General features: G+C 35.6%; 2 protein-coding genes across 3 annotated transcripts in view; both read right to left on the reverse strand.

Annotated features, from left to right (window-relative positions):
- Nucleotides 1–1,386, reverse strand: part of YPEL2 (yippee-like 2) — a 92,986-nt gene extending 91,600 nt beyond the window's left edge. Inside the window, exon 1 of the mRNA XM_005858581.2 lies at nt 1,300–1,386. The gene's annotated coding sequence lies outside the window, so the exon portion shown is untranslated. The remainder of the gene's footprint in view (nt 1–1,299) is intronic.
- A 113-nt stretch (nt 1,387–1,499) lies between these two features.
- GDPD1 (glycerophosphodiester phosphodiesterase domain containing 1) overlaps nt 1,500–25,957 on the reverse strand; it is a 25,096-nt gene continuing 638 nt past the window's right edge. Inside the window, exons 2-11 of one of the 2 annotated variants that reach the window (XM_014531857.1) lie at nt 20,081–20,123; nt 19,504–19,602; nt 14,624–14,759; nt 13,805–13,850; nt 9,973–10,091; nt 9,373–9,462; nt 6,910–7,043; nt 4,432–4,491; nt 3,157–3,208; nt 1,500–2,761 (exon numbers count right to left, since the gene is read on the reverse strand). In XM_014531857.1, coding sequence (XP_014387343.1) covers nt 2,639–2,761; nt 3,157–3,208; nt 4,432–4,491; nt 6,910–7,043; nt 9,373–9,462; nt 9,973–10,091; nt 13,805–13,850; nt 14,624–14,759; nt 19,504–19,602; nt 20,081–20,123 — 902 coding nt within the window. In that variant the 3' untranslated portion in view covers nt 1,500–2,638. The remainder of the gene's footprint in view (nt 2,762–3,156; nt 3,209–4,431; nt 4,492–6,909; nt 7,044–9,372; nt 9,463–9,972; nt 10,092–13,804; nt 13,851–14,623; nt 14,760–19,503; nt 19,603–20,080; nt 20,124–25,957) is intronic. The other variant, XM_005858582.2, reaches the window with a different exon arrangement.

Below are 25,957 nucleotides of genomic sequence, written 5' to 3' on the forward strand. Positions count from 1 at the left end.
GGGGGGAGACTCAATTTGTTGTTTCACTTATTTATGAATTCATTGGTTGATCCTTGTATGTACCCTGACCAGGGATCAAACCTGCAACCTTGGTGTATCGGGATGACGCTCAACCAGCTGAACTACGCAGCTAGGGCCTTTTTTTTTTTTTTAAAAAAAAAAACAACAACATACTAAGATTTACGTTTTACGTTCTTTTATCTCAATTCACTGCTGCCATTCTTTCTCTACAGTTGTGGCTTCTAGATGTCCACTGTTGTCAGGGCCCCACCCCAATTTCTAGAACCAGCCCTGGCCAGAAATTAGAGATGTAATCGCTCTAGGACTCAGTACCAACTTACTGCTATAATTAGTCCAGTGTTATCACTTTGTTCTTTAGTTCTACTAAATGAGCTTATTTCCAAGACCGGGGTGCTAGCTCTGGTTGGTACCTGGTGTTCTGTTTGGCCTTGGTAACGTGCCTAGGACTTTAGTCCTACAAAGAAGCTCTTACTACTTCATGTTAAAACTCCCTCATGCCAATTGCTTACTGAAATGCCTGCCAACTGCCATGTACCTGGGATACTACTGTCATGCTACACTAGACCTATAGCTGGTTCTGTCAAATCTAGTGCCAGCTGCATCTCAGCAGAAAGGTCTTCCCCACCATGCTGTCCACCAAGCCTAGCAATAGCTATCTCAAAATGAAAGGATATTTAGCCTATTTTTATTTATTTATTTGTTTGTTTATTTATAAAATATATTTTTATTGATTTCAGAAAGGAAGGGAGAGGGAGAGATAGAAACATCAATGCTGAGAGAGAATCACTGATTGGCTGCCTCCTGCACGACCCACACTGGGAATAGAGCCCACTATCTGGGCATGTGCCTGATTGGGAATCAAATCGTGACCTCCTGGTTCATAGGTTGACACTAAACCACTGAGCCAGGCCGGCCGGGCTATTTAGCCTATTTTAAAACATGACACCACAATCAGAAAAGCAGTATTTAAATGTTTTCTGACAGTGAATATCAACGCTCTTGTTAAAGCTACTATACTTTTATTAAGTGATTTAGTCACCTCGACTATAAAATCATCAAACTTCTAAAACATGACTTTCTAAACAGCTTTACCACACTGGGTACTTTATCTTCTATTGGTTGACACAAAATATATGCTGGCCCTACAATATGAACTGCTCTAAATCATAACAAAGCAAAATTTGGTAAAAAGAAATAAAAAAAAAGAATTGTATCAAATATGATCCCTAGCAACTACAATCATAAATTATAGTGAAAATGACTGATATAATGGATTACCTGCCCAAGTTATTTGTTCACATGCCAAGAAGCAACTTCTTTACCATAAAAGTGTATCCACATTTTCTTTATTCTAGAGAGAAATCTCAGGAGCATTTACTCATCAATTCATCACCTCATCAAATTCTGCAAAAAGAAAAATCTACAAAGTATATGTGAATTTACAACTACAAAAACAAACAAACAATGAAGGACCCTTATTTTGTTCTTGGAAAACTTTATTTCAGTGTAAACAAAAAAGGCAAATGTTACTTTATCATCCAGGGATAAGTGGGAGTCTGGTCATCCTTCTTAGCTGTAAACTGGCAAACTCTAAATGGAGATGTGATCTAGGTAAAAGATACTTATTAATCCAGATTACATTCATCTCCCAAAGAGAACATGAAAATTAGTCAATAAAATCAAAAACAGATATACATGAGGTCACATCAGAAAAGCAGAGAAAGTGATGGCTAGTGCTTTGGAAAATTTCATTTCCACATTAATACTCAGAAGAATACATTCTTAAAACAAGTATTAACAAATGATATGCACTTTCATCAGTTTCATGTGATTAGGATTCAAGATGTTACTGAAAATCTACATGTAGGCCCAAACAGTCATTGCCCAAAATGGAAAATTTAAATTTCTTTACAGGAAACATAAAAATATGACTATTTGGATCTTGTCTTAATTTACAATTGATAAATCTAGTTTTAATATTTAACCCCCCCAAAAAAGAAAAAGGACATGTTACACACCTGAAGAGGATTCCAAATAGAATGTCCCCATTAACAACAGCAACTATGAAATCTAATTCAGTCTACAGATTTTATTTCTGATCAAGTAATAAACTTCCAGTTCATTCTTTGAGTCTGCCTTCTGTTAACATGTACAACTTGTCAGGTAACCACATCAATGATTTCCAAGCTCTCCTTCCACAGTATTTTTCCCCACCAACTAAGATGTAGCTAGAAATAAAAAGACAACTCAAAATAGCTATAGAGGCCTTCAATAGTTTTGTTTTACTAATGAGCTGGCCTTATTCCAGTGAAATTATCAAATTATCCAATGGTCTTTTGATTTCAGAATTACTTACAATAATATAATCATATACAGAAATCTTGATCAATAATCTTTCTAAATAAACTATTTACAAATGCAAATATGCAATATTGTTTAAAATAAATATACAATATAGAGTTTCTACATTCTCAGGCAGCTTAAAAATGAGGTAATAAAAACTTAACTGATTAAACCTTTTACCTTTCTGAAAATGGCTTAGGAAAATGATAATGAAAAATTTTTCCCCCTTAGATCTTTTCATAGTTTCTTTGAATGCTTCTGAATACTTCCTTTTCTATGCTGAAAAACTGTGTAAAAAATTCTTAAGCTTTGTTGGATAATCTGTCATCACCCCAGTTGCTCCCAAATCAAAAGCTCTTTTGTATTCTTGTTCTTCATTTAATACCCAAATATATACCTGAAAATTAGAAGCATGAGAAGTATGAGAACAAATGTTAAGATAGAAAATTATTTTAAAAAGAAAATTGTTTTTATAATAGCATTTATCTATCTGCAATTTTAAGAAATAATTGCACCCTTTAAAAAATTCCACTTTGCTCATTAAATATGCACTGACCTACCCGTCTGCCTTTAGCTACTCTTACCTCTATATAAGTGGACTTGTAGTTACTGAAATGCCAATGCTTTCTTGTTCACTGTAAGGCAGAACCTAAGCTCTTCATATGTCAACCAGTCAAGCATCATCATCAGAGTTGGGACTAAAGTAAGTCAGTTAAAAGTTCCTGCTCCTTATACTTGGGTTAAACTGGTAGACTAGTCTGTTTCCAAAAACGCATCATTCCAGAAACTTACCTGAATGCCTCGAGCAGTAAGGTGGTCAAACAAAGCTTTTCTCATTAATAAACTAGAAGAGAAAAGCAGAACAGATTTAGGTACTTCTTAGCCTAAGGAAGGACTAAAATTAGTCCTTAGTCCTAACTTAGTCCTAATTTAGAGTTTTAAGCAATGGCCTCAAATAATAACCCTGCTATGGATGCATTTGTATCTTAACTGCTGAGAACAACCAGAACTGACTTTCTACTCCTTGCTGCCACTCATCCTGCTCCATTCTTATTGGAGCAGCTCACTAAAGTCTGTATTCCTAAGTTTGCAAGTTAAAATAAGACGTTAAACTTGGGTCAAGTTCTCTAACATCATAATTCATTTACATAGTGGATTAGTCTTTTGTGAGCTCTCTTAGAAACCTAATGTCCATTAATTACAATATCTACATATAAGAAAAAATATTTTTAAAGCTCATAACCAACTAAAAGTGATTTTTAGAATACAAATCACTTGAGCAAGATGGGAACTATTGTACTGAAAAGCTTTACATCTAATTTCTTTATTTTTAAAAAATATATCTTTATTGATTTCAGAGAGGAAGGGAGAGGGGAAGAGAGAAACATCAATGATGAAAGACAGGGGTCCTCAAACTACGGCCTGCGGGCCACATGCAAATACAAATATTGTATTTGTTCCCGTTTTGTTTTTTTACTTCAAAATAAGATATGTGCAGTGTGCATAGGAATTTGTTCATAGTTTTTTTTTAAACTATAGTCCGGCCCTCCAACGGTCTGAGGGACAGTGAACTGGCCCCCTGTTTAAAAAGTTTGAGGCCCCCTGATGAAAGACAATCATTGATTGGCTGCCTCCTGCATGTCCCCTACTGGGGATCAAGCCCGCAAGCCAGGCATGTTCCCTTGACCGGTATTGAACGGGGGACCCTTCAGTCTGCAGGCTGATGCTCTATCCCTTGAGCCAAATCAGCTAGGGCTACATCTAATTTCTATTCCATTTATGTTTATTAGAATGCTACTAACTAGCTAGATAACCCCAAGTAAATAATTTAACTTTGGGTGGGTTGTGTTCAAGTTGAATGAGATTATCTCCTTAGATTCCGCCTAAGGCTTTCTGACTAGTAATTAAACTAGTTCTAAATGATCCATACACATCCATTTGTATAGTTGATACTCAACACATCCTTGTTACAAATTACATGTAGAAAGATCACACTAAACTTGAGCATAGTATTTAATAGATATAGCTAAAACACTAACTTGTATATCAAGAAACGAAAATTCTTACATATCAGAAAGCCAGATGAGAAACTTCTGACTTTTGGACATTTTGTGTGGTTCTTTTAACCTGAGACAAAATAAAATTTGAATACATTAGAAACACAGTGTGATAAAATAAAACAAATTCAAAAACAGAAAGTGCCTTACACTTAGTATGTACTAAAAAAATATTCCTAAAAGGACAAATATAAATTAAAATAAAGCCCATTTGGGTTCTCTATTTTCCACTGATTTCAGGCTTTTTGCAACCACTACTGAAAGGTTTAAAAAAAGTTATCTTTCTAGAGACCCTGAGTGCCTAGGGCTCATGTCTCTTCTTATTTTGGTGAAACTTTCTCTTGCTTTGTCTGCTATGGTTTAGTATATAGTAGACTTAAAACATAACCAAACTTTACTATGGATTAAAAGATATTTGGGGTAAAAATGAGATACACACAAAAAACCCCTATAAAAGCATGTTTTTTTTTTCTTTCCCTTTCAATATTTGAAGATCTAGGCCCTGTAATTTTTAATTATCTTTGCTATTGAAAGAGCACACGACTTTTAGACCTATGCTGTTTCTTCTTCAATCTTATTGATGCCCAGAGCAGCACCACTACCTGTGTTATTAACTTGGGGTTGTGACCATAGGAAATCTCTGATTAGCCTCTCTACTATGAAGATTTCTCAGTTTCTTTCTAAGTTTAACAGCACACAATGATTCTCAATCTCCCCAGATCTTCATTTCTTGTTTTCTTTCTAAAGCCACCTATCTATACTCTTAGTATAATCCTGAGTCCCCACACTTAAATTCATTTTGTTCTTTCTCTCTGAATTCAGTTTTTATTTAGAAGCTCTCTAAATAAAATCCTTTTTTCCCTAACTCTAGCCAAGGTGCAAAGTCCTGGTTGCTATTTCAGGAATCTCAGGGATTTAGTACCTCAAATACTAAAGTACCTCACTAAATACAAATTATTATGTTGTCTTAGGAAGTACCCATTGTCTCCCATAAAAGAACCCCAAAACATACAACACAATGTTTTACTTATGTCTTAATCCATTATCACTCTTTAGAGAAAAGATTAATTCTATGAAGTTTTTTCATGTCTGTATTTCAATAATACTAACTTCTAAAAGGAACACATAGAGATAATCCAGAGAGCTCAAGAGTTCATTCCAGGCCAGAGAAAAGCTACGAACACTAGGAATAAATGGTTAGAAATCATTTTAATTTAGAAATGAAAATTATTTCTTTGTAAACAAGAAGTGATTTCTGTTGTTTTGTCTGAGAAATAGCCACAAAGATCGCTAATAAATATAACTAGGAATAGATAAAAATGCTCATCACTAACTCAAACTGGTATGAAACACAGATGCTGAATACAAGGGTCCTGACCAAATTACTTTTCTTACTAATATTCTCTAATGGTTAATGACAATTATTCACCTTGTTGTTGTTTTTTAATAAATATTTCTTATTGATTTCCGGAAGGAAAGGAAAGGGAGAGAGAGAGAAAACATCAACGATGAGAGAGAATCATTGATTGGCTGCCTCCTGCATGCCCCACACTGGGGATGGAGCCCACAACTGGGCATGTACTCTGGGAATCAAACCTCGACCTCATGGTTCATAGGCTGACACTCAACCACTGAGCAATACCAGCCCGGCTCAGCTTGGTTTTTAAAAAAATTTTGTTTGGAGAATGAAAAAAGTTTCCATACAGGTGAAATCACATTTAAATGATCTCCCAGGAACTCTGAATGCCTTTGTGATGATTCAGTTATTATTATAAATTTATAGCTAGCAATCACATTCTGAGGGTGCAGGAGATAAAACTATCTGTCTTTAAAAATAATGATAAAGATAATTTAACAATAAAAGCTATCATTTATTGAGTGCTTATTATTTGTCAGGCACTAATTGTTTTATATATATATATTTTGTAGTAAATTAGTGTGTGAAAAGCAAGGCTTTGTATCCTGTAGAGAAGTTATGCATACATAGAAATATCTTATGTAAACAAATCCTATCATTTTCTTTTTCCCATCTCCAGAGGTTTCTTTTGGGTTGTTGTGGGGGTGGTTGTTTTTCTTCCTAAATGTATTAATACTAGTGGTGAATTTCAAGTTTAATGGAGTTTCAGCTTTGTATAGTTGTCAATGAAGTAGGAAGAAGGGAAGGAAGTTGCAGGGCAATTGCTACTAGATGTTAGAATAAGAGAATTATTAAACTTCAACAATTAAGCTCAATTCTTTTTATCCGACTTCTGAATACATAGGCACAGAAAGTCATTGTTATGTGAAATGGGCCCAGATTAAATACTTATAACCCTTTATTATTCGTTTTAGAGAATGTCTTATGGCAAAAAGCACTGTTAATATAGGTCAGCTAAGAAAACATGGAAATAACTATAGCAATCTATTCTTTATCATTAATATTGATATTAATGAGATTTATCTTCGTCCTCCTGTAATGGATAATTGATGAAAACAGGTAACCACTTACTTCAATATGATAGAAGGCATTGGGATTTCAAAAAACTGTTCTCGAATGGGCACAAAGGGCAAGAGACCAGTGAAGAACAGGCCAAGAATGAGCAGAACACGTTGTACACTGAAGAGGATGGGAATATCTGAATTCTAAAAGACACAAACAATATTATGTTACTTTGCAGCTGCTCAAGTAGAGGATTATTTCACAATCCTCAAAATTTCCCAAGACTCTTATCTTTTTGTGTGTGTCAATCCTCATCAGAGGGTACTTTTTCCATTAATTTTTTTAGAGAGAGTGAAAGGGAGGGAGAGAGACAGAAAGAGAGAGAAAGACAAACTGTGAAACATCGATATGAGAGAGATGCATCAATTGGTTGCCTCTTGCATGTGCCCTGACCAGGGCAGGGATCGAACCTGCAACCCAGGTGTGTGCTCTTGACTGTGAATCGAACCTGAGACCCTTTGGTACACGGGCCAATGCTCTAACCACCGAGCATACCTGCTGAGCTACATTTGAGTTTTTTGCATAAAAGTACTATATTGGGGGGAAAAAACATGTAAAAAAGTAATTTATTTTAAATAGTAGCTCTAAATTACCCACCTCTTTATTTTCTAAAAAATAGAATAAATAAGTTTGAGGATTTCTTTTTCCCCTATGTTTGCATGCTGCTTTGTAGTATTTTCAGCTTATTTTTTTATTTTTTATTTTTTTTAAATATATTTTATTGATTTTTTACAGAGAGGAAGGGAGAGAGATAGAGAGCTAGAAACATCGATGAGAGAGAAACATTGATCAGCTGCCTCCTGCACACCTTCTACTAGGGATGTGCCCGCAACCAAGGTACATGCCCTTGACCGGAATCGAACCTGGGACCCTTCAGTCCGCAGGCCGACGCTCTATCCACTGAGCCAAACCGGTTTCGGCATCAGCTTATTTATATATACAGGTGTGTCAACTGCAACTTAATATACAAGTCCCTGAAAAACCTTGATTTCTGCAAATTCAGACCCTAAGAATAACAGAACTTATGGGGAAAATAGGGTTAGGAGCTGAACCTCAAAACTTATGCAACTTTGGAACCAGAGAACTAAAAACAGTAACTGGTACTTCTGGAGAGTCATGCAAGGCTGCTAATGGGAGAGGTGGGAGGGAATTGGTATACCACTGGCATAACAACTGGCCACACCACATGTTTTGTTTTTTTAAAATATATTTTTATTGATTTCAGAGAGGAAGGGAGAGGGAGAGAAAGATAGAAACATCAATGATGAGAGAGAATCATTGACCAGCTGCATCCTGCATGCTTCACACTGGGGATCAAGCTCACAACCTGGGCATGTGGCCTGACTGGGAATCGAACTGTGACCTCCTGATTCATAGGTTGATGCTTAACCACTGAGCCATGCCGACCAGGCCCCCATGTTTTTTAAATGAGAAAATCTGGGATTCGACCCAGGCATCAGTAGTTTTTGTAACTGTTCAGGTAATTCCAACATACAGCCAAGGTGAAGAACCACTGCATTCTCCAGCTGGCATGGCTCAATGATTGAGCATGGATCTATGAACCAGGAGGTCAAGGTTCAATTCCTGGTCAGGCACATGCCCGGGTTGCAGCCGATCAATGAATTTTTCTCTCATCATTGATGTTTCTATCTCTCTCTCCCTCTCCCTTCCTCTCTGAAAAAAAACTCACACAAACAAACAAATGAAAAACAAAAAATCATTAAATGAGAATAGTGCCACATGTTTTCCCATCACCAGTGTGTAGCCCACGTTCTTTCCTTCTTTTTTAGTTTCTAGCATCTGGGAATTAAAGGGTTAATGTAAAATTCTTGTAAATCACACTTTAAGAATTATAAAAGACACATGACAATTATATACAGCATGTTCATAATATGAATGACAAATATTATTGAAACAATCATATTTGATGTCTGAAAATTACTGTTGGAAGAAAAAAATAAAAACAAACAAAAGAAAATGACTATTGAAAGCTTGGAAGTTTTTAAATTCTAAAATGACAGGAAACTAAAAACAAAACAAAAAAACCCAACTACTTACCTACCTAACTAAATAAATAAAATGACAGAAAGCCAGAGGCTTCTAGAAAAAAAATGAATCAAAGGAAAAGTTCTGTGATTCTGGGCCAAAAGTTAACTTTTTATTCTGAAATAATTATAGTTTCACAGGAGATTGTAAAAACATAATATAGTCCTATCTAGCCTTAACTGAACTGCCCCAAATGGTGATAATCCTGTAAACCAGTCCAATTATTTTGAACTTTAATTGCAAGGTCCATTATCTCTATGAAACCCATTATTTATAAATCCATTATCTCTATTAGCAAACTCGGGTTAGTTGCTTTCACCCAGTACCATTGGTCTTCATATTAAAAAATTATTACTACAATAACTTACCATTTATAGATACATAACAACAACAAAGGTCATTCTGTATCATTTTTGAAAGAATTACCTCTTTGTAGCACTTTCCTACAATTTCATAATTGGCATTACCCCACACTGTTATGTGTTCTCGTCTGTACTGTTTCACCAACTCTGAAACCTACAAGTGAAAATTCAAATTTTTATGCATGTGCCTACTGTAAATCCACTTACATTATTTCATTTTAAAAATGGGTTATAATTGACTATCTTCCAGTGAAGACTACAAAATCTTAGAACCGATGTATAAATTAAGATTATTTTATAAACTATAAGAAATTAGTTACATTTTACCATTATATCATTTATCTAATAGAATACAACTACTTAATAATTTGACATACACTAACTAAAAATGAAACAAGTTAAACTAGAAGTTAATTATACAAATGCCAGAACTATTGGCTCACAGGAGCTCACTTTTATCCATGACTGAGACATGACAACTCTGAAAACAGGCTTTCGGACGACAGTAAAGTGATCTCTTTTACCAGAGCATTATTTAAAACAACACTGACCCCAGAGCATCACATTTCCTTGCACATTATCAGTCTATGCAGCCACCTACTCTAGCCTTATTAGTTTGTGAAATTGGATGCAACACATTCAGAGGAGGCAATGCCTTAAGTACCTTCTTAATCAGCACACTGTTGTTGACTTTGATATCGATGTTAATGGGAGTGTTAGGAAAGGCCTCAAAAACTTCCTTCAATAATGGAATTCGGTTATCTTTTCCTTCACATTGGCATGCTGAGAAAGCAAGATTTTTAAATGTATTTTTAAAAGATAACTTATTTTTTTGATGGTTAGAAGAGATAAAGTAGTAGTCATAATAGGACATTTACAAAATCATGAAAAGCATAAAAAAAGGAAAGAAAAATCATATAACTGCAACAATTTAGATATAACCATTGTGACCATTTGGTATACTTTCTCTACTCATTTTTCCCCCTATGCATAATTTAATAGAGTTATAGTATACCTACACATTTAAACCTGATTTTTTTACGTAAAAAATAAATAAATATTGCATGTTAATACACTGCATTTATAATTATGTTTTAAGTTTTTTCATTAAACTTTAAAATATATATATATTTTTATTGATTTCAGGGAGGAAGGGAGAGGGAGAGAGATAGAAACATCAATGATGAGAGAGAATCATTGATAGGCTGCCTCTTGCACCCCCCCTGAACTGGGGACGGAACCCGCAACCCGAGCATGTGTCCTTGACCAGAATTGAATCCTGAACCCTTTAGTCTGCAGGCTGACACTCTATCCACTGAGCCAAACCAGTTAGGGCTCATTAAACTTTTTGAGATAACTGGATTTACATGAAGTTGTAAGAGATAATAGATATCTGTGTACCCTTTACCCAGATTCCCCAATGATGACCTTGCAAAACTATAATACAGTATCATAACCATGATACTGACCTTGATATAATCCACCGATCTAATACTATAATTATTATTATTTTTGGTTAATCCTCACCTGAGGGTATTTTTCCTTTAATTTTTTTTTTTTTTTTTTAGAGAGAGTGAAAGTGGGGAGAGGGGGAGAGAAACATTGATGAGAGACACAGACACATTGATTGGTTGCCTCCTGCATGTGCCCAGCCCGGGACAGGGATGGAACCTGGAACCCAGGTAACATATCTTTGACCGGGAATCAAACCCACGACCCTTCAGTGTGCAGGGCAATGCTCTAATCCAACCGTGGGCAAACTACAGCCCGCGGGCCGGATGAAATGAATAAAACTAAAAAAAAAAAAAAAGACCGTGCCCTTTTATGTAATGATGTTTACTTTGAATTTATATTAGTTCACACAAACACTCCATCCATGCTTTTGTTCCGGCCCTCCGGTCCAGTTTAAGAACCCATTGTGGCCCTCGAGTCAAAAAGTTTGCCCACCCCTGCTCTAATCACTGATCCACACCAGCCAGGACTACAATTATTATTTTAAAGTTTTAAAAATATTCCATTGAGTAGCCATATATCAATTTAATTATTTTCGTTTAACCATTTCCCTTGAAAGGTAGCAGTGTCTGCCACTCCAAAATATGCCACTTTGGTATAAGGATTATTTCTAACTGAAGGCAATGGAGAAGAAGCAGATACAAGAAAGGCTCTCTGCCCTTCCCCTTTTGCCTTAAAACAAGACTTAAATTTGTACAAAAATTAATCACCCACAACCATAAACCCTTATCAGTACCAGAGGACTCTATATAACAAACTGACTAGCCTTTATCTTCCATTATTCTCCCACATATGTACATTCCCACAATTTGCCACCCTAAAAATTCAAAGTCCTTTTCCTTTGTCTTGTCACTTCTCTGAAAATATATTATTGTTTTGTTAAAATGCTATATAAACTCAGGTTCTAGCCATCTCTGAGTCTCTCCCATGAGACATACATATTAATACACTTCTGCTTGTTTTTCTCGTATTAATCTCTCTTTTGTTACAGAGTCTCAGCTGAGAATCTAGAAAGGTAGAAAGAAAAAGATTTTTTTCTTCTCTATAGCCTATCAGTGGTTACTGAGATTGTTTCTAAAGTTTTCCTCTGTTATCATCATTGAATTTTTCAGAGGTTGAAAATAATATGTTCAGGCAAGAGAAATACATGCTACTTCAGTAATGTGTTGAGTGCAACTCAATTCAAAGAAAATTGAGTCATGAAAAAATTAAAAGAGGATCTTAATCATCCTTTATATTTCTTTGTATTTCCTGAGGTTTATTTTCTCCAGATGGAGGGGCAATATGGTATAGCTAAATACTGGCCTGGTGAGGAGAAAATCTAGATTCAAGTCCTAGCTTTGTCATTTACTGACTGTATGACCTTAATTTACATCTTTAGGCCTCTTTCTTTATCTATAACAGGAAGAGACAGATAGTCTCAAAGGTCTTTTCACATTCAAAAGTTTTATGACTTTATGAGGAAGGTATAAAAACCAGAAAAAAATTAAAACATTTTTTTTTCCGCAAATGATCTTTTCATCTTTATGAGGCTTTGGCTTTGCTCTACAAAGGGAAAAACAGAAAAAACTTCGCTTCTAAATTTTCTTTTACTTAAAAAAATTATATTTTATTATTTTTTAATTCTTTATTGTCGAAAGTATTACATATGTCCCCTTTTGCCCCAAATTGACCTCTACTCCCCACCCATGAAATTTTCTTAACTTTCACAAGTTCACAATTGACACAACTATTAGAAAATCTTGGCAAGTATCATCCTATTAATTACAAGAATGAGAAAGATATTTCCTCAAACCAACACAGCTTAATGATACTTACCTAGAAGGCAAAAACCAACAAACATCAGAGCTAAATATCACTCAGAGATAGCTAATTTAAACAGTTTTCTAATTTTTATTTACCTTTCTAAAATATCCCAAAGAGAAATTATACTGACTAATTTTAAATGTAGCTCACTGAGCAGTTAACAGTTCTTTTTGAAAATTATTATCAATAGATCCTTCACATTTAACTAAAGTTTTAAGTATATCCAAGCCATACAATGGACCATAACATATAGCATCTCATAGCTTTACTGAGTTACATCTGAATCATTCAAAGCACGAGGCTGAATTGTGGTAGTGCGGGAGACTATACCTGCTCAGCAACCTGTATCTCTAGGTGTATTTTCCATTCTAACATAACTAACAAATTGGGGCCAAGGGACATGTTTCTTTGTAAGATATGCTCCCTCAAAGGAAAGAAAACTGTTATGCTGGTAATTAAAAAGTGAAGATGACTAGGAAAAGTATGGTTTTTATTTATTTATATATTTATTTCTTTATATTTTTATTGATTTCAGAGAGGAAGGGAGAGTGAGATAGAAACATCAATGATGACAGAGAATCACTGATCAGCTGCCTCCTGTACAATCCCTACTGGGGACCAAGCCAGCAACCCAGGCATATGCCCTGACCGGGAATTAAACCATGACCTCCTGGTTCATAGATCGATGATCAACCACTGAACCACACTGGCTGGACTGGACAATTTATTTGAGAAACAAAATTTTCTTTAAAATTTAAAATATGGAGGACCTGAATGACATAGAATCAAATGTGAGACAATTAGTAAGGATCTGAAAGGGGTCCCTTCAATTTCTTTTCATTTATTCATTTACTTGATTTATGATTACTATAAGTTATAGTAATATTCTAGAACTGGAAGCTTTAGAGGTACAAAGTGTCCCTAATAATATATGGTTTTCTTGTCATTAGTACTTGGTTTAAATTAACTGTATATAATTTTAGTAGAATGAGCTAATTAAATCTCTGGACTTCATCTTTTCAGGGTCAAGATTTCAGATTAGGCCTGAGAGAATTTTTTGAGGGCAGTACTTTTAGCTGGAACTTACTATGACAAGAGAACATGCCTATATATCTAATTCTCAACATAAATGAATACACTTTAATGTTAATGTTTAAGTTGCAAATGGGAAATATTACCTCTTTGAAATGTGACATCCAGTTTGCCAAGGTAAGGTGGGAGTTCCTTTAAAAGATATGATTGAAAAGAGTTAGCTCTCAAAAAATCAGTATTTTAATGTCTTACATTAAGACATAAATATTTGCTTCTTCAAAAAATAAAAGAATGAAACACTACATATGTAAGGCCCCCTGTAGCAGAACATCTCCAAAAGCAATTTAATCATATAATTATGTGAGAATTCTCTATACTTTCTTGCTCAATTTTGCGGTAAACCTATAACTGCTCTCAAAACTAAAGTCCATTAAAAACAAAAAGTTCAGAAAATGTGTATCATGTCAAAATATTAAAAAACACAATATATATAATAAACAGCAGGATCACAACTATATAAAAAGCATACAGGATATTCAATAAGATAGTATTAACGTAAGTTTTCTTTAGGTGGTAAAACAGCATTTCCTTCTATTTATCAGGATTTACTACTAAAACCAGATTTTTCAAGAGTTCTTTCCTATACTGTAAGAGTAAAACTAATTTACATATTTAATCCAAATAAAACAAATTAAAGAATACTTCAAGGAACTGAACTCTAGTAGTTTTACATTTGAGGACTTTGGTAATTTTGTTAAATTACTTACAAAAATAAGACTCTATATATGTACATAGTGAGTACATCTTTACTGAAACTCAGAATAGTTTTTTTAAATTCCCTTTGACATTCATTGTTTAACCACTATAATTTATTTTTTATTATTTATCTGGCATTCACTGTTTTTAAAAATGTTACAGGCCCAAGATCTACTAGATATTAGTTTACCATGCATTTTTATACTTACACAGTACTTGAGATCTGAGATGTTCACATTGACCCCAGTTGATCTCTTTAGATTCTCATCATGTGACACAACAACTTGCTCATCTTTTGTGATATGACAGTCCAATTCCAGCATATCAGTTCCAATGGTAACTGCACTGAAGAAATACAAATAATGACATTCTGAAACTTAAATTTGGAATTATAAATCAAACAGCAAAAAATTAAAAATCCATAGTATTAAAACTCCTCAACACTGTCATCTATTATGATTTACTGATGTGAAAGTATTCTAAAGGAACTCAGAAGACAAGTCTTTCCATAACTAGCTATCCTAACTTCTGTCAACCCAATAGAATGGAAAGAACACTGGGCCAGAAGTGAAGAGATCTAGGTGTCAGTTCCTGCTTTGCTACAAACTTGCTGTATAACATTGGACAAGTAAATGCCCCCCTCAGGGCCTACTTTTCCACATCTATAAAATGGAAGGAGTGAAAAATAAGAAAAAGATGCCAGCTTTTGACACTTTAATTCAACAAAGGATTAGAAATTCTGGCCAGGGCAATTAAGCAAGGAGAAAAAAAAAAGGGGGGGGGGGTCCAAATTGGAAAGGGAATCATAAAACAATTCTACTGACAATAGCATAAAAAGAATAAAAAACTTAACTTAACCAAGGAGGTGAAAGACTTGTACAAAGAAAACTACAAACATTGTTGAAAGAAATTAAAGAAGAAATACATAATGGAAAGATATCCCACATTCAAGAATTAGAATATACTTAACATTGCTAAATGCAAATACTACACTGATCTACAGAGTCAATGTAATTACTATCAAAATCCCAATGATGTTTTTGGCAAAAACAGAAAAATGCACCTTAAAATTGATATGCAACCTCAAGGAACCCCAAAGAGTCAAAACAATATTGAAAAAGAACAAAGCTGGAAGACTCACACCTCATGACTTCAAAACTTATTACAAAGCTACAGTATAGTGTAATGTAAGCCCTGATATTTTTTTCTTGTAATGTAAGTGACTGACTTAAGCTTTGATTGCCAAGGCATCCACTTAAAAGACGTTTGCAAAGGATTATATCTAAAAAACAATGTAGATGCCTTAATTGAAAAATACTTTTAAAGATGCTAACCATCATCTGAGCTTTCAGTGAGTCATAATCTCTTTGGTGGTGAAGGGTCTTGCCTTGATGTTGATGGCTGCTGAGTGATCAGGGTGGAGGTTGCTGAAGACTGGGGTGGCTGTGGCAATTTCTTCAACAATGAGGTTTGCTACATCGGTTGACTCTTTCTTTCATTAATGATTTCTCTGTAGCATGTGATGCTGTTTGATAGAATTTTTTCCAGTCAATCCTCTCAAACCCTGCCACTGTTTTATCAATGAAGTTTATGTAATACTAGAGGCCCGATGCACAAAAATTTGTGCACTCAGGGGTAGGGGGGGTCCCTCAGCCAGGCCTGTGCCCTCTCGCAGTCTGGAACCCCTCGGGGGATGACCACCTGCTGGCTTAGGCCCGCTCCCCGGGGGATTGGGCCTAAGCTGGCAATCAGACATCCCTCTGGCAGCCCGGGAGCCCTCGGGGGATGTCCATTTGCCAGCGGGGAGCAGACCCAAGCTGCAGTCGTACTTCCTTAGCGCTACTGAGGAGGCAGGAGAGGCTCCCTCCACCAGAGCTATCCTGGCAGCCGTCAGCCTGGCTTGTGGCTGAGCAGAGCTCCCCCTTTGGGAGCACACTGACGACCAGGGGGCAGCTCCTGCATTGAGAGTCTGCCCCCTGGTGGTCAGTGTGTGTCATAGTGACCAGTCATTCCCAGTGGTTCTGCTGTTAGGGTCAATTTGCATAATACCCTTTTATTATATAGGATCCTAAATCCTTTGTTATTTCAACTATTTTGTCAGCATCTTCTCCAGGAATAGACTCCACCTCACATTAGGCTTTATGCATATCAGAACACTATTATAAGGAACATTAGAAAACATTCAGATAAGAGAGAGAGAGAAACATCTGTGTGAGAGAGACACATCGATTGGTTGCCTCCTGCATGTGCCCAGACCACTGGAGTGGGGAACAAACCTGCAACCCAGGTATGTGTCCTTGACCAGGAATCAAACCCATGACCCTTGAGTGCACAGGCCAATGCTCTACCACTGAGCCACACTGGCCAGAGCTAATTTTTCTCCCCTTCTTTTTCACTTTAGACTTTATTAAATTCCATCCCAAGAAACCACTTTCTTTGCTCACCTATTAAAAGCAACTCCTTATACATTAAAGTTTTATCAGGAGATTGCAGCAATTCAGTAATGACTTTAAGCTCCACTTCTAATTCTAGTTTCTTTGCTATTTCCACACATCTGCAGTTACTTCCTCCACTGAAGTCTTGAAGCTCTCAAAGTCATCCATGAGGGTTAGGATCAACTTCTTCCAAACTCTTGTTAATGTTGATATTCTGACCTCTTCCCATGTATCACAAATGTTCTTAACATCTAAAATGGTGAATCTTTTCCATAAGGTTTTCAATTTACTTTGCCCAAATCTATCAGAGAAATCACTAAAGCAGCTATAGCCTTACAAAATATATTTCTTAAATAATAAGACTTGAAAGTTGAAATTACTTATTGATCCATGAGCTGCAGAATGGATGTTGTGCTAGCAGGAATGAAAACATTAAACTCAGGCCCGGCCAGCGTAACGCACGCTCTCTCTCTCTCTTTCTCTCTCTCTCTCTCTCTCTCCTCCCCTTCATCTCTGAAATCAATAAAAATATATCTAAAAAAAGAAAACATTAAACTCAGTGTACATCTCCACCAGAGCTCTTGGGTGACCAGGTACATTGTCAATGAGCATTAAATTCTCAACTTTAAAAGAGAGTATTTGTTTTCCAACTGTATCTTTGTTAGAGCCACAAATGTGTAAAAATGAAATCCAAAGACATAATAAACAAAAACAGCTTTTAGGTTGGGAGATTATTTTTCTGTATTTTTTAATTTCCTTAAATATTGTTGTTATATAATATTTAGAGAGGAAGGGAGAGGTAGAAAGAGAAACATCAATCAGCTACCTCCTGCATGCCCCACTACTGGGGATGGAGCCCGGCAAACTGGGCATGTACCCTGACCAGGAATCAAACCAGTGACCTCTTGATTCATGGCTCAATGCTCAACCACTGAGCCACACTGCCAGGTGTATGCTTATCTCTTAATAACAAGATAATAAATAAAAATTTAGAGCAATAGCAAGTATATCTAGGACAACTTATAAGTTATCCTAATAAATTATCCCAATTTGATAAACAAATAGCTAGAACACAGCAAGAAAATTTTTTTTTATCACTTTGGCCTTCAGAAATTTCCATAAATAACAATATGCATCTACATCAATTGAAACACCAGTTATTTTGTAGCTAAATTTCTGACAAGTTGATGACAAACACTGAAAAAAGTTAGGGAAGCCAGGCTTCAACATTTCCAGAGAAAGAAATTAAAACTCGCCCTAGCCGGGTTGGCTCAGTGGATAGAGCATCGGCCTGCAGACTGAAGGGTCCCGGGTTTGATTCCAGCCAAGGGCACATGCTTGGGTTGTGGGCTCCATCCCCAGTGTGGGGTGTGCAGGAGGCAGCCAATCAATGATTCTCTCTCATCATTGATGTTTCTATCTCTCCCCTTCTCCCTTCCTCTCTGAAATCAATAAAGAAATATATTTTTAAAAAAAAAGAAAAAAGAAAGTAAAACTCTAGCTATACAAGATGTGAAATTACTTGAAACTCCACAGAAGCTATGCATACAATTTTCAACAGGAATTTTGTTAAGGAATTTATTTGAATTTCATTTACTCCTCACAATATTGAGGTTGTATTATCATTCCCATTTCATTGATGAGAAAATTGGTATTACATTAACTAGATAGTCTAAAAAATATTATAAGAATCAGGTCGCTGATTAATTACTTTGACTGTCTGCCAACTTATACTTCCAGCTATTGCTAATACAATTTGTTTCTTTCTCTTACCATTCATGCTAATACCATAGGGATCAAATTGTCCTGTGGGTATTTACAAATACAGCCTGGTTTAATAACCTAGTTTTATTAGCTCTTAAGAACCAGATTTTACATACTCAAGGGCTTAGTGACGCTGTGTGTGTGTGTGTGTGTGTGTGTGTGTGTGTGTGTAGTATAATTCATTAGTCTTTGGTTCTATGTTTATTATGGATGGGGTTCTATCTTCTTCATCCTGTCTTCTGCTAATATTCTGCTTTGTTCTTGAGTACCCCGTTCTGTATCCCATTCAGTAAGCAACTAGTAAGAGCCTGTTAGTACCAGAGCTAGGTATTAGGGAAAGTTTGATAAGGAATGCTTATTTATGTAGTTTCAAAGTACCTCCCTACAAAAACACTTATTAATTACGAAGAATAAAGGAGTAACTTCCCAGTGGAAAAGTCTCTCAGAAACCACTTTAACCAAATGACCAAACTCAACATCACTGGCTCCTTCAAGCTGACTGCTCTGTCCTGTTAATTTCCTTGCTTTTTGGCACAATAAGCAGTGAGTAGTTTAATTTAACAAAGCAAATTAATAACAGAATACAAATGATTTCTTTTCTAATGTGCATTCTTCTAAATATGTGTGTGGGGTGTATCTCAGTGGAAACTGTACACATGAAGTTATACACATATTTAGCTATAGCTAGCTAGAAATATAATCTCAGTAGAAAAAAATAATTTAAATTATTCTGTTTCACAGTCTATAGCAGGAGGAAAGAGTTTTCACTTTAAAGCTGTAAGAGACTCTTGAGATTATAGTTAAAAGGCATCATATAGAAGAGGAAAAGTAAGCCATGACAAATTCAGGGGGACAGGATTTAGATGAAACTAAAACATGGAAAAGCATACCTTTGGACCTGATAACAGGAAAAATAATCTCTAAAATGTCTTTGAATGATGACAAGCAGGACCAAAATATAAGCCAAGTTTTCCTGATTTCTTAGCTGTCTTTACATACATAAAAATGGTTTTAAAAATACATAAGAAAAAATCAATATGGATAGGTAACGTCTTTCACGGGGTTTAACTTCTCACATTCCCTGTTTTAGACTAGATTACGGGTTTAAGTCTGTACGAGAATTACTGGGTAGACACATAATCCTATTCATAAACAGCAGTCAGTGTTACAGTTGTTTCATTTTCTCCTTTTCTCTTTCTCTCCAAGACTAATTAGCATTACACACAGTATGTTCCTTGTTATAAATGTCTTCTTTCAACTTTGGAACTATAGTATCTTTTGATTACCCAAAACTCTGATGTAGTTTTTTCAGTTACACAGAAGCCAGTCTCTATTGTAACACTGGAGACTAACTACATAAAAAAGCAATTTTAATAATATAGGAACAACTATCACAAGTGGATATGACATGTATACTATCTTCACTTTGTGAATCAACATTAAATGAATAATCTTTTATATACTTACTGCTGAAACGCTGCCATTGTATTCTCCAAATTTTCTCCAGCACCTGTAAAAACATTAAATGTAAATTTCATTTACTTATATACTCTGAACATTTTATTTTTCTATAAATTCATTTTAATAAGATACATCTTTACAAATGTTCTAAAGAATATAATGGTATCTTTATTTTATATTTTAGCTGTACCAGGAAGAATCAAAGATCAAAACACAGACACAACACCACAGAAGTGTGAGAGCACCTAAACATGATTTTTAAACTGTCATATCAGCTTGTCATAGAGGAACGACAGAAGAGGACTTGGGACATATACACCTCCCCAAGCAGAGTTAAAACATCTCTCCTCTGTATTCACATAGTCCCTTATGCACCTCTCTACCATGCATTTATCATATTATAGCATAAGTTATTACCTATCTCTCTCCTTCCTTTCCCATGAATTACTTAAGACAAGTGACTGTACTTTAATCACCTTGGCTGAAAGCAGAATACTATAGTAGTTGAGAATGGGACTCCAGAGTTCTGATATTTGTTCTACAATCTATTTGATGTTTGTGTCACCTTGGGAAAGTTACCTAATCTCTCTGTTAGACTGAGCTTTCTTACCTATAAGAATGAGGATAATGGTTACTAGAGTTGTTGCATAATAGAAAACAGATGAAGTAAATATGAAGATTATAGTTTTTATTCGAAAGTAAGTGCTGTTTTGAGGTTAAATGACTTTAAAACATCCAGCTGGTGTCTGTTTTAGTCAAAAACTATGGAAATATGTTACACTCAGATAACCAACATTTCAAGAAGAAAGCACTCTAAAATATTACCAAAAAAAAACTAGAGTGCTAAAATGGTTATTGTTAAGTAAACTAGTGACTGCTTTCTCAAAAAAACCCAAAAACCCCAAGAAGTTGAAAGAATTCTGAAGCCAATTTAAACGCATTTTCACCTGCCAAACCTGAAACAACGTTAGCATCAAACTAATGATAGTAACAAATTTTAAACTACTGGATAAAATAGGAAATTCTCAGTCTATTTTAATAAATGGAAAGTTTGATGAGGAATGCCTACTTATGTAGTTTCAAAGTACCTCCCTACAAAAACACTTATTAATTACGAAGAATAAAGGAGTAACTTCCCAGTGGAAAAGTCTCTCAGAAACCACTTTAACCAAATGACCAAACTCAACATCACTGGCTCCTTCAAGCTGACTGCTCTGTCCTGTTAATTTCCTTGCTTTTTGGCACAATAAGCAGTGAGTAGTTTAATTTCACAAAGCAAATTAATAACAGTTATCAATTTGGTCAGAATACAAATGATTTCTTTTCTAATGTGCATTCTTCTATACTTTACAAACACTCTACAATGAATATGCACTACTTTTAAAAACAGAGGGAAGAATCAAAGTCTTAAGCTCATGCCATATGCCTGGGAAGATCATTTTCACCATTGCCTCCCAATGTTTCTTAACATTAATTCCAGAATGAATTCACTTTGCAACTCCTCCATGAAAGTACTTTCTTGTCGCTTCAGATTACAGTGATTCTTATCACAGACAAGAGTTCATTAAACTGGCAGTTCCCAGCCACTTGTTCTCACGACTCTTTTACTGACTACCTCAAAGAGCTTCAGAAATTGACTCCTTAAAATTTAATTTATTTGAAAACAACAGTAAACCCATTTCAGGCTAACATATATTTTATGAAAAATAACTATCTTCCAAAAAATTTAATGAGAAGAGTAGCACTGTTTTACATTTTTGCAAATCTCTTTAACGTCTGGCTTAATAGAAGGCAGCTAGATTCTTATATCTGCTTAACATGTACCTGAATTCAACAAGGGGTAGTTTTATAAGATAGCTGCAATGTGGAATCTGAACCACAGAAATGTCCTTTTCATACTCTATTATGTAAAAACCCACTGGTCCACTGTGAACTTTGAATGGATCTTTCACCCATTCATGGCTTTATATCATCCACTCATCTTTTGGAAAATACTGATTCACTGAATTATGCTAATCTTCTAAATTCGGACACATTTCATTATACAATACATATTTTTAAATCTCATTTGTTAACATCTTATCTCATCAGGAGAATCTTTGAGAATTGGAAAGCTATCAAGCTCACAGTGGCAGATGCAAGTTTTCAAAATTCTAATTTTTGCTTAAAAGCTCAAATTTAATCATTGGCACTACCTTCATAGAAGGCAGCTAGATTATTTTTATTCTAACGAGAGATATACTTTATTAATTTTCAAGAACATATCTGCTGAATAGTCAAGTATCCATAACCAGTTGTCAGTTTTTTTAAGTAAAAATGGTGTTCTGTGAGAAAGGTAAATTCAGCTCACAACTCAAATGACTGCACAAGTGCTTTTTCTCAAGACACCCATCATCATACTTTGGTATGCAGCAAAAGTGAATACTTCCAATTATGTCACATAGAATATGTGTAGTTGAAGGTTGAAATTTAATAACATTACTAATTTTTACTAACACATCAAAGATAGTCTTAAGTGAAACTGCCAGTTTTTATTTATTCATGTTAGAGAAAGAAGGGAGAGAGAGATCAATTAGTTGTTCCACTTATTTATGCATTCATTGGTTGATACTTGTATGTGCCCTGATTGGGGATCTGGTGCATGGGACAAATTACTTATTAGATTCATATGGGGAAAGCCTAGAGAGTAACTAAGGGACTAATTAAGAGTATGTCATTCCTCTCCAAAGAATTATTTGGTGTTAGTGCTTCTTTCATGAAATGGTTGGAATAACTTTTTTTTTTTTTAAGGAATGGCGATACTTTCATTCCACCTTATTTTATGATTTTAGAGAGAGGAAGGGAGAGGAGGAGAGAGAGAGAAAGAAACACTGGCCGGTTGCCTTCCATACGCACTCTGACCCATGAGGGATTGAACCAGCACCCTAGGTATGTGCCCTGACTGGGAATCCAACTGGCGACCTTTCAGTGCATAGGATGATGCTCAACAAACTGACTCACATCGGACAAGGCCCAAAAGCAATCTTTACCCTCAAACTTATCACCTGTTAAATCAATCTGTGGCAATATGCCCAGACTGTGACAGTACTCTCGATTAATTGCAAGGGTGAAAGATTAGGAGGAAAGGTTAAGATGTGATCAGTTGGCCCAGCTAGTGTGGCTTGGTGGTGAAATGTCATTGACCCATGCACCAAGAGGTCACTGGTTCATTCCTGGTCAGGGTACATGCCCAGGTTGCAGGCTTGACACCCAGTAGGGGGCGTGCAGGAGACAGCTGATTGATGTTTCTATCCCTCTCTCTCTCTCTCAAAAAAAATTAATAAAAAACATTAAAAAAATATTTGATCAGTTGTTGATTTTTAAAAATTCTTTGACCATTAATTCCTAATAAGTAGACTTTTCTTTTAAAGCCTGTTGCTTAATTCAATTGGCTCATAGAGACAGGTTAGAGAGTATTAAAGTATGTTATTTCCCTGCTATCCTATCTCTATCTGAAATAAATATATACTGTATACCGTATAATTCCAAATGCAGGACAATATGTACTTAAAGGACATACTTCAAAATGTCCAGATAGTAAAGTTTAGGAGATATTTTTTCTCTCCTCATTTCCATATTTCCAAGTTTTCTACAATGAACATGAGTTACTTTTGTAATTGGAAAAATATTAACAAAACCCATAATTTCATAGAGGAATTAAGAAAATGGCCCTTGATTATACTGCTTGCTCCCCATTCAATCCAAAGGATATATCTTTGGTTCTGTTGATGTTTCATCAATACATTGTAGTTATAAAGTGTGCTCTTGGTCAAATAAATTTAAGAAACACATGAAAAGTATCTAATATGTAGTAGATAATTAGCAGACAATAAGCTATTACTTTTAAACTATTATTTTAATTATATATTAGTATCTGTACTAGAGGCTAGAGACAAAAGAATTAATAAAATCTAAAAGTTGGCCTTGAGGAATTCACAGTCTAGTAATGAAGCAGATGTATTAATATATCCTATTACAATATAATGCAATACAAGGTATGCTTTAAAGAGGTAAGAGCAAAGCAAGACTACAGCATTTAATTTCCGAGACAGCTGCTTTCAAGGACACTCAATGTTAAAAAAGGCAAAAGTGTTCATTAAAAGTTTGAAAACAATTTTGAAAACAATTATAGGGTGATCTCAATCTTCATAATCAACTCAATGTTCTATTGAAAAATGCAAATGTGGATCCCCTATAGCCATGCTTATATTTTCAATTTTACAAAATTTCAAAGTGCTTTCTATACACCTAGTCCTCTAACAACTCAAAGAGAAGCAAAGCAAATGCTCTCCATTTATAGATAAGCAAAACTCAGGCTTATTCCCAAAGCTAATTAGTGGTAGGTCCAGCATCTGACTCAAGAAAATGCTTTTATAGCAGACATAATATAGTACACATTAAGAGTTTCAAGTTAGAGCAATTCAGGTGTATATACTTTAAACACATATAGCTACCAATATTTCAGTCTCGGAATGGTTATACATCTGGTTTATATGAAATATCAGGTATTTGTCGTTGGGGCAATTATAGTATTAGCCCAAATGTTAGTCATATGCACTGAGAGATTGCTGTTATCAGTGTCCAAGAAAAAAAAATAAGCAAGGAGACTCCTTCCCAGTCTATTGTTTTCCAGAAACGTAGGATCTTGAGTTACAAAGTGTGTGAGTGTGTGTGTTTAAAATAAATATCTCCTCTATCACTCTGGACTCAACTGTATTATTTGGTGTACATGCTCCACACAAAAGCATATGAAGCCACTAACACATTGAAACTCACTACAGTGCTTTAGCCCAGCATACAGAGTAAAACAGATTTTGAGCCTGCAGATATTTTAACAATATTATTTCTTCTAAAATGAAATTTAGATCACCCACAATGACAGATGAGAGAGCTTTTTAGAGGATCTAGTTTTGTTTTGTTTTGGGTTTTAAGCAAGCACACTTTTTGAGAAAACCAGTGAACACAACTGCGGTGTGGACTGCCCATCCTCAGAATTGGACGATCACCGCTGAAAACTGCTTCTGCAGCAACAACGTCAACACTGAAAGCTGGTTTGGGGCGTTAATGGTTGAAGGCGTGTTAGCAGTTACACGTACATCTTATAGTTGAACTATGCACTTATTAAAATGCAGATAAACCAAATGAGAAATAACATGGCGTTTAGCAGGTGACCCCTTAAAACCTTGGATACTTTTCATGAGTGGGAGACGAGCATAACCACGCAAGTTAAGTTAGTCTTTCGTACTAAGTGTAACTGATAAAATTATACAGATGAATGATTATGCGTTTCTGTGACATTTAAAACCTTATTCCTGGCCAGTTCTTGTTAGAAAAGGAGTGATGCTACTAAATCAAGTTTTAGACTATAAATCTAGAAATGTACCATTTTAAGTAGTAGGCTACAAACTCCAAGCAATGTTAACCCACTTTTACACTCATTTCTAAAGAAGAGTTAATGTGGATTGAAATCATCCAATTGGATGACATTTTATACATCACACTCAAAGTGACATAGACACTTATTACTCAATAACGAAGAGGCAGAGACTGGACCTGCGGTGACTGCTGCCTGGGAAACAGAGGCTGGACCATCTAGTCTCCTTCCAGCAAGACATCTTTCCAAAATAAACTTTCGCTTTCTTTAAACAACACCGTCCTGTCACAGACGAAATCATCTTTTCATCTTGAGGAAATCCACGTGTCAAGGCTGGGGTGTGGGTGAGGCTTCCAAAAACCCCACAGGCGTGCAGACTCGGGCACCGGCACGTTCCGGTTCCGGCCCCCGCCCGGCCCCAGCGCTGACGGTGCCCCTGGGTCATCCCCTCCATGAACGGATCGATCCCG

This window comes from Myotis brandtii, unplaced genomic scaffold (genome assembly GCF_000412655.1).
Source record: "Myotis brandtii unplaced genomic scaffold, ASM41265v1 scaffold120, whole genome shotgun sequence".
Taxonomy (NCBI): Eukaryota; Metazoa; Chordata; class Mammalia; order Chiroptera; family Vespertilionidae; genus Myotis; species Myotis brandtii.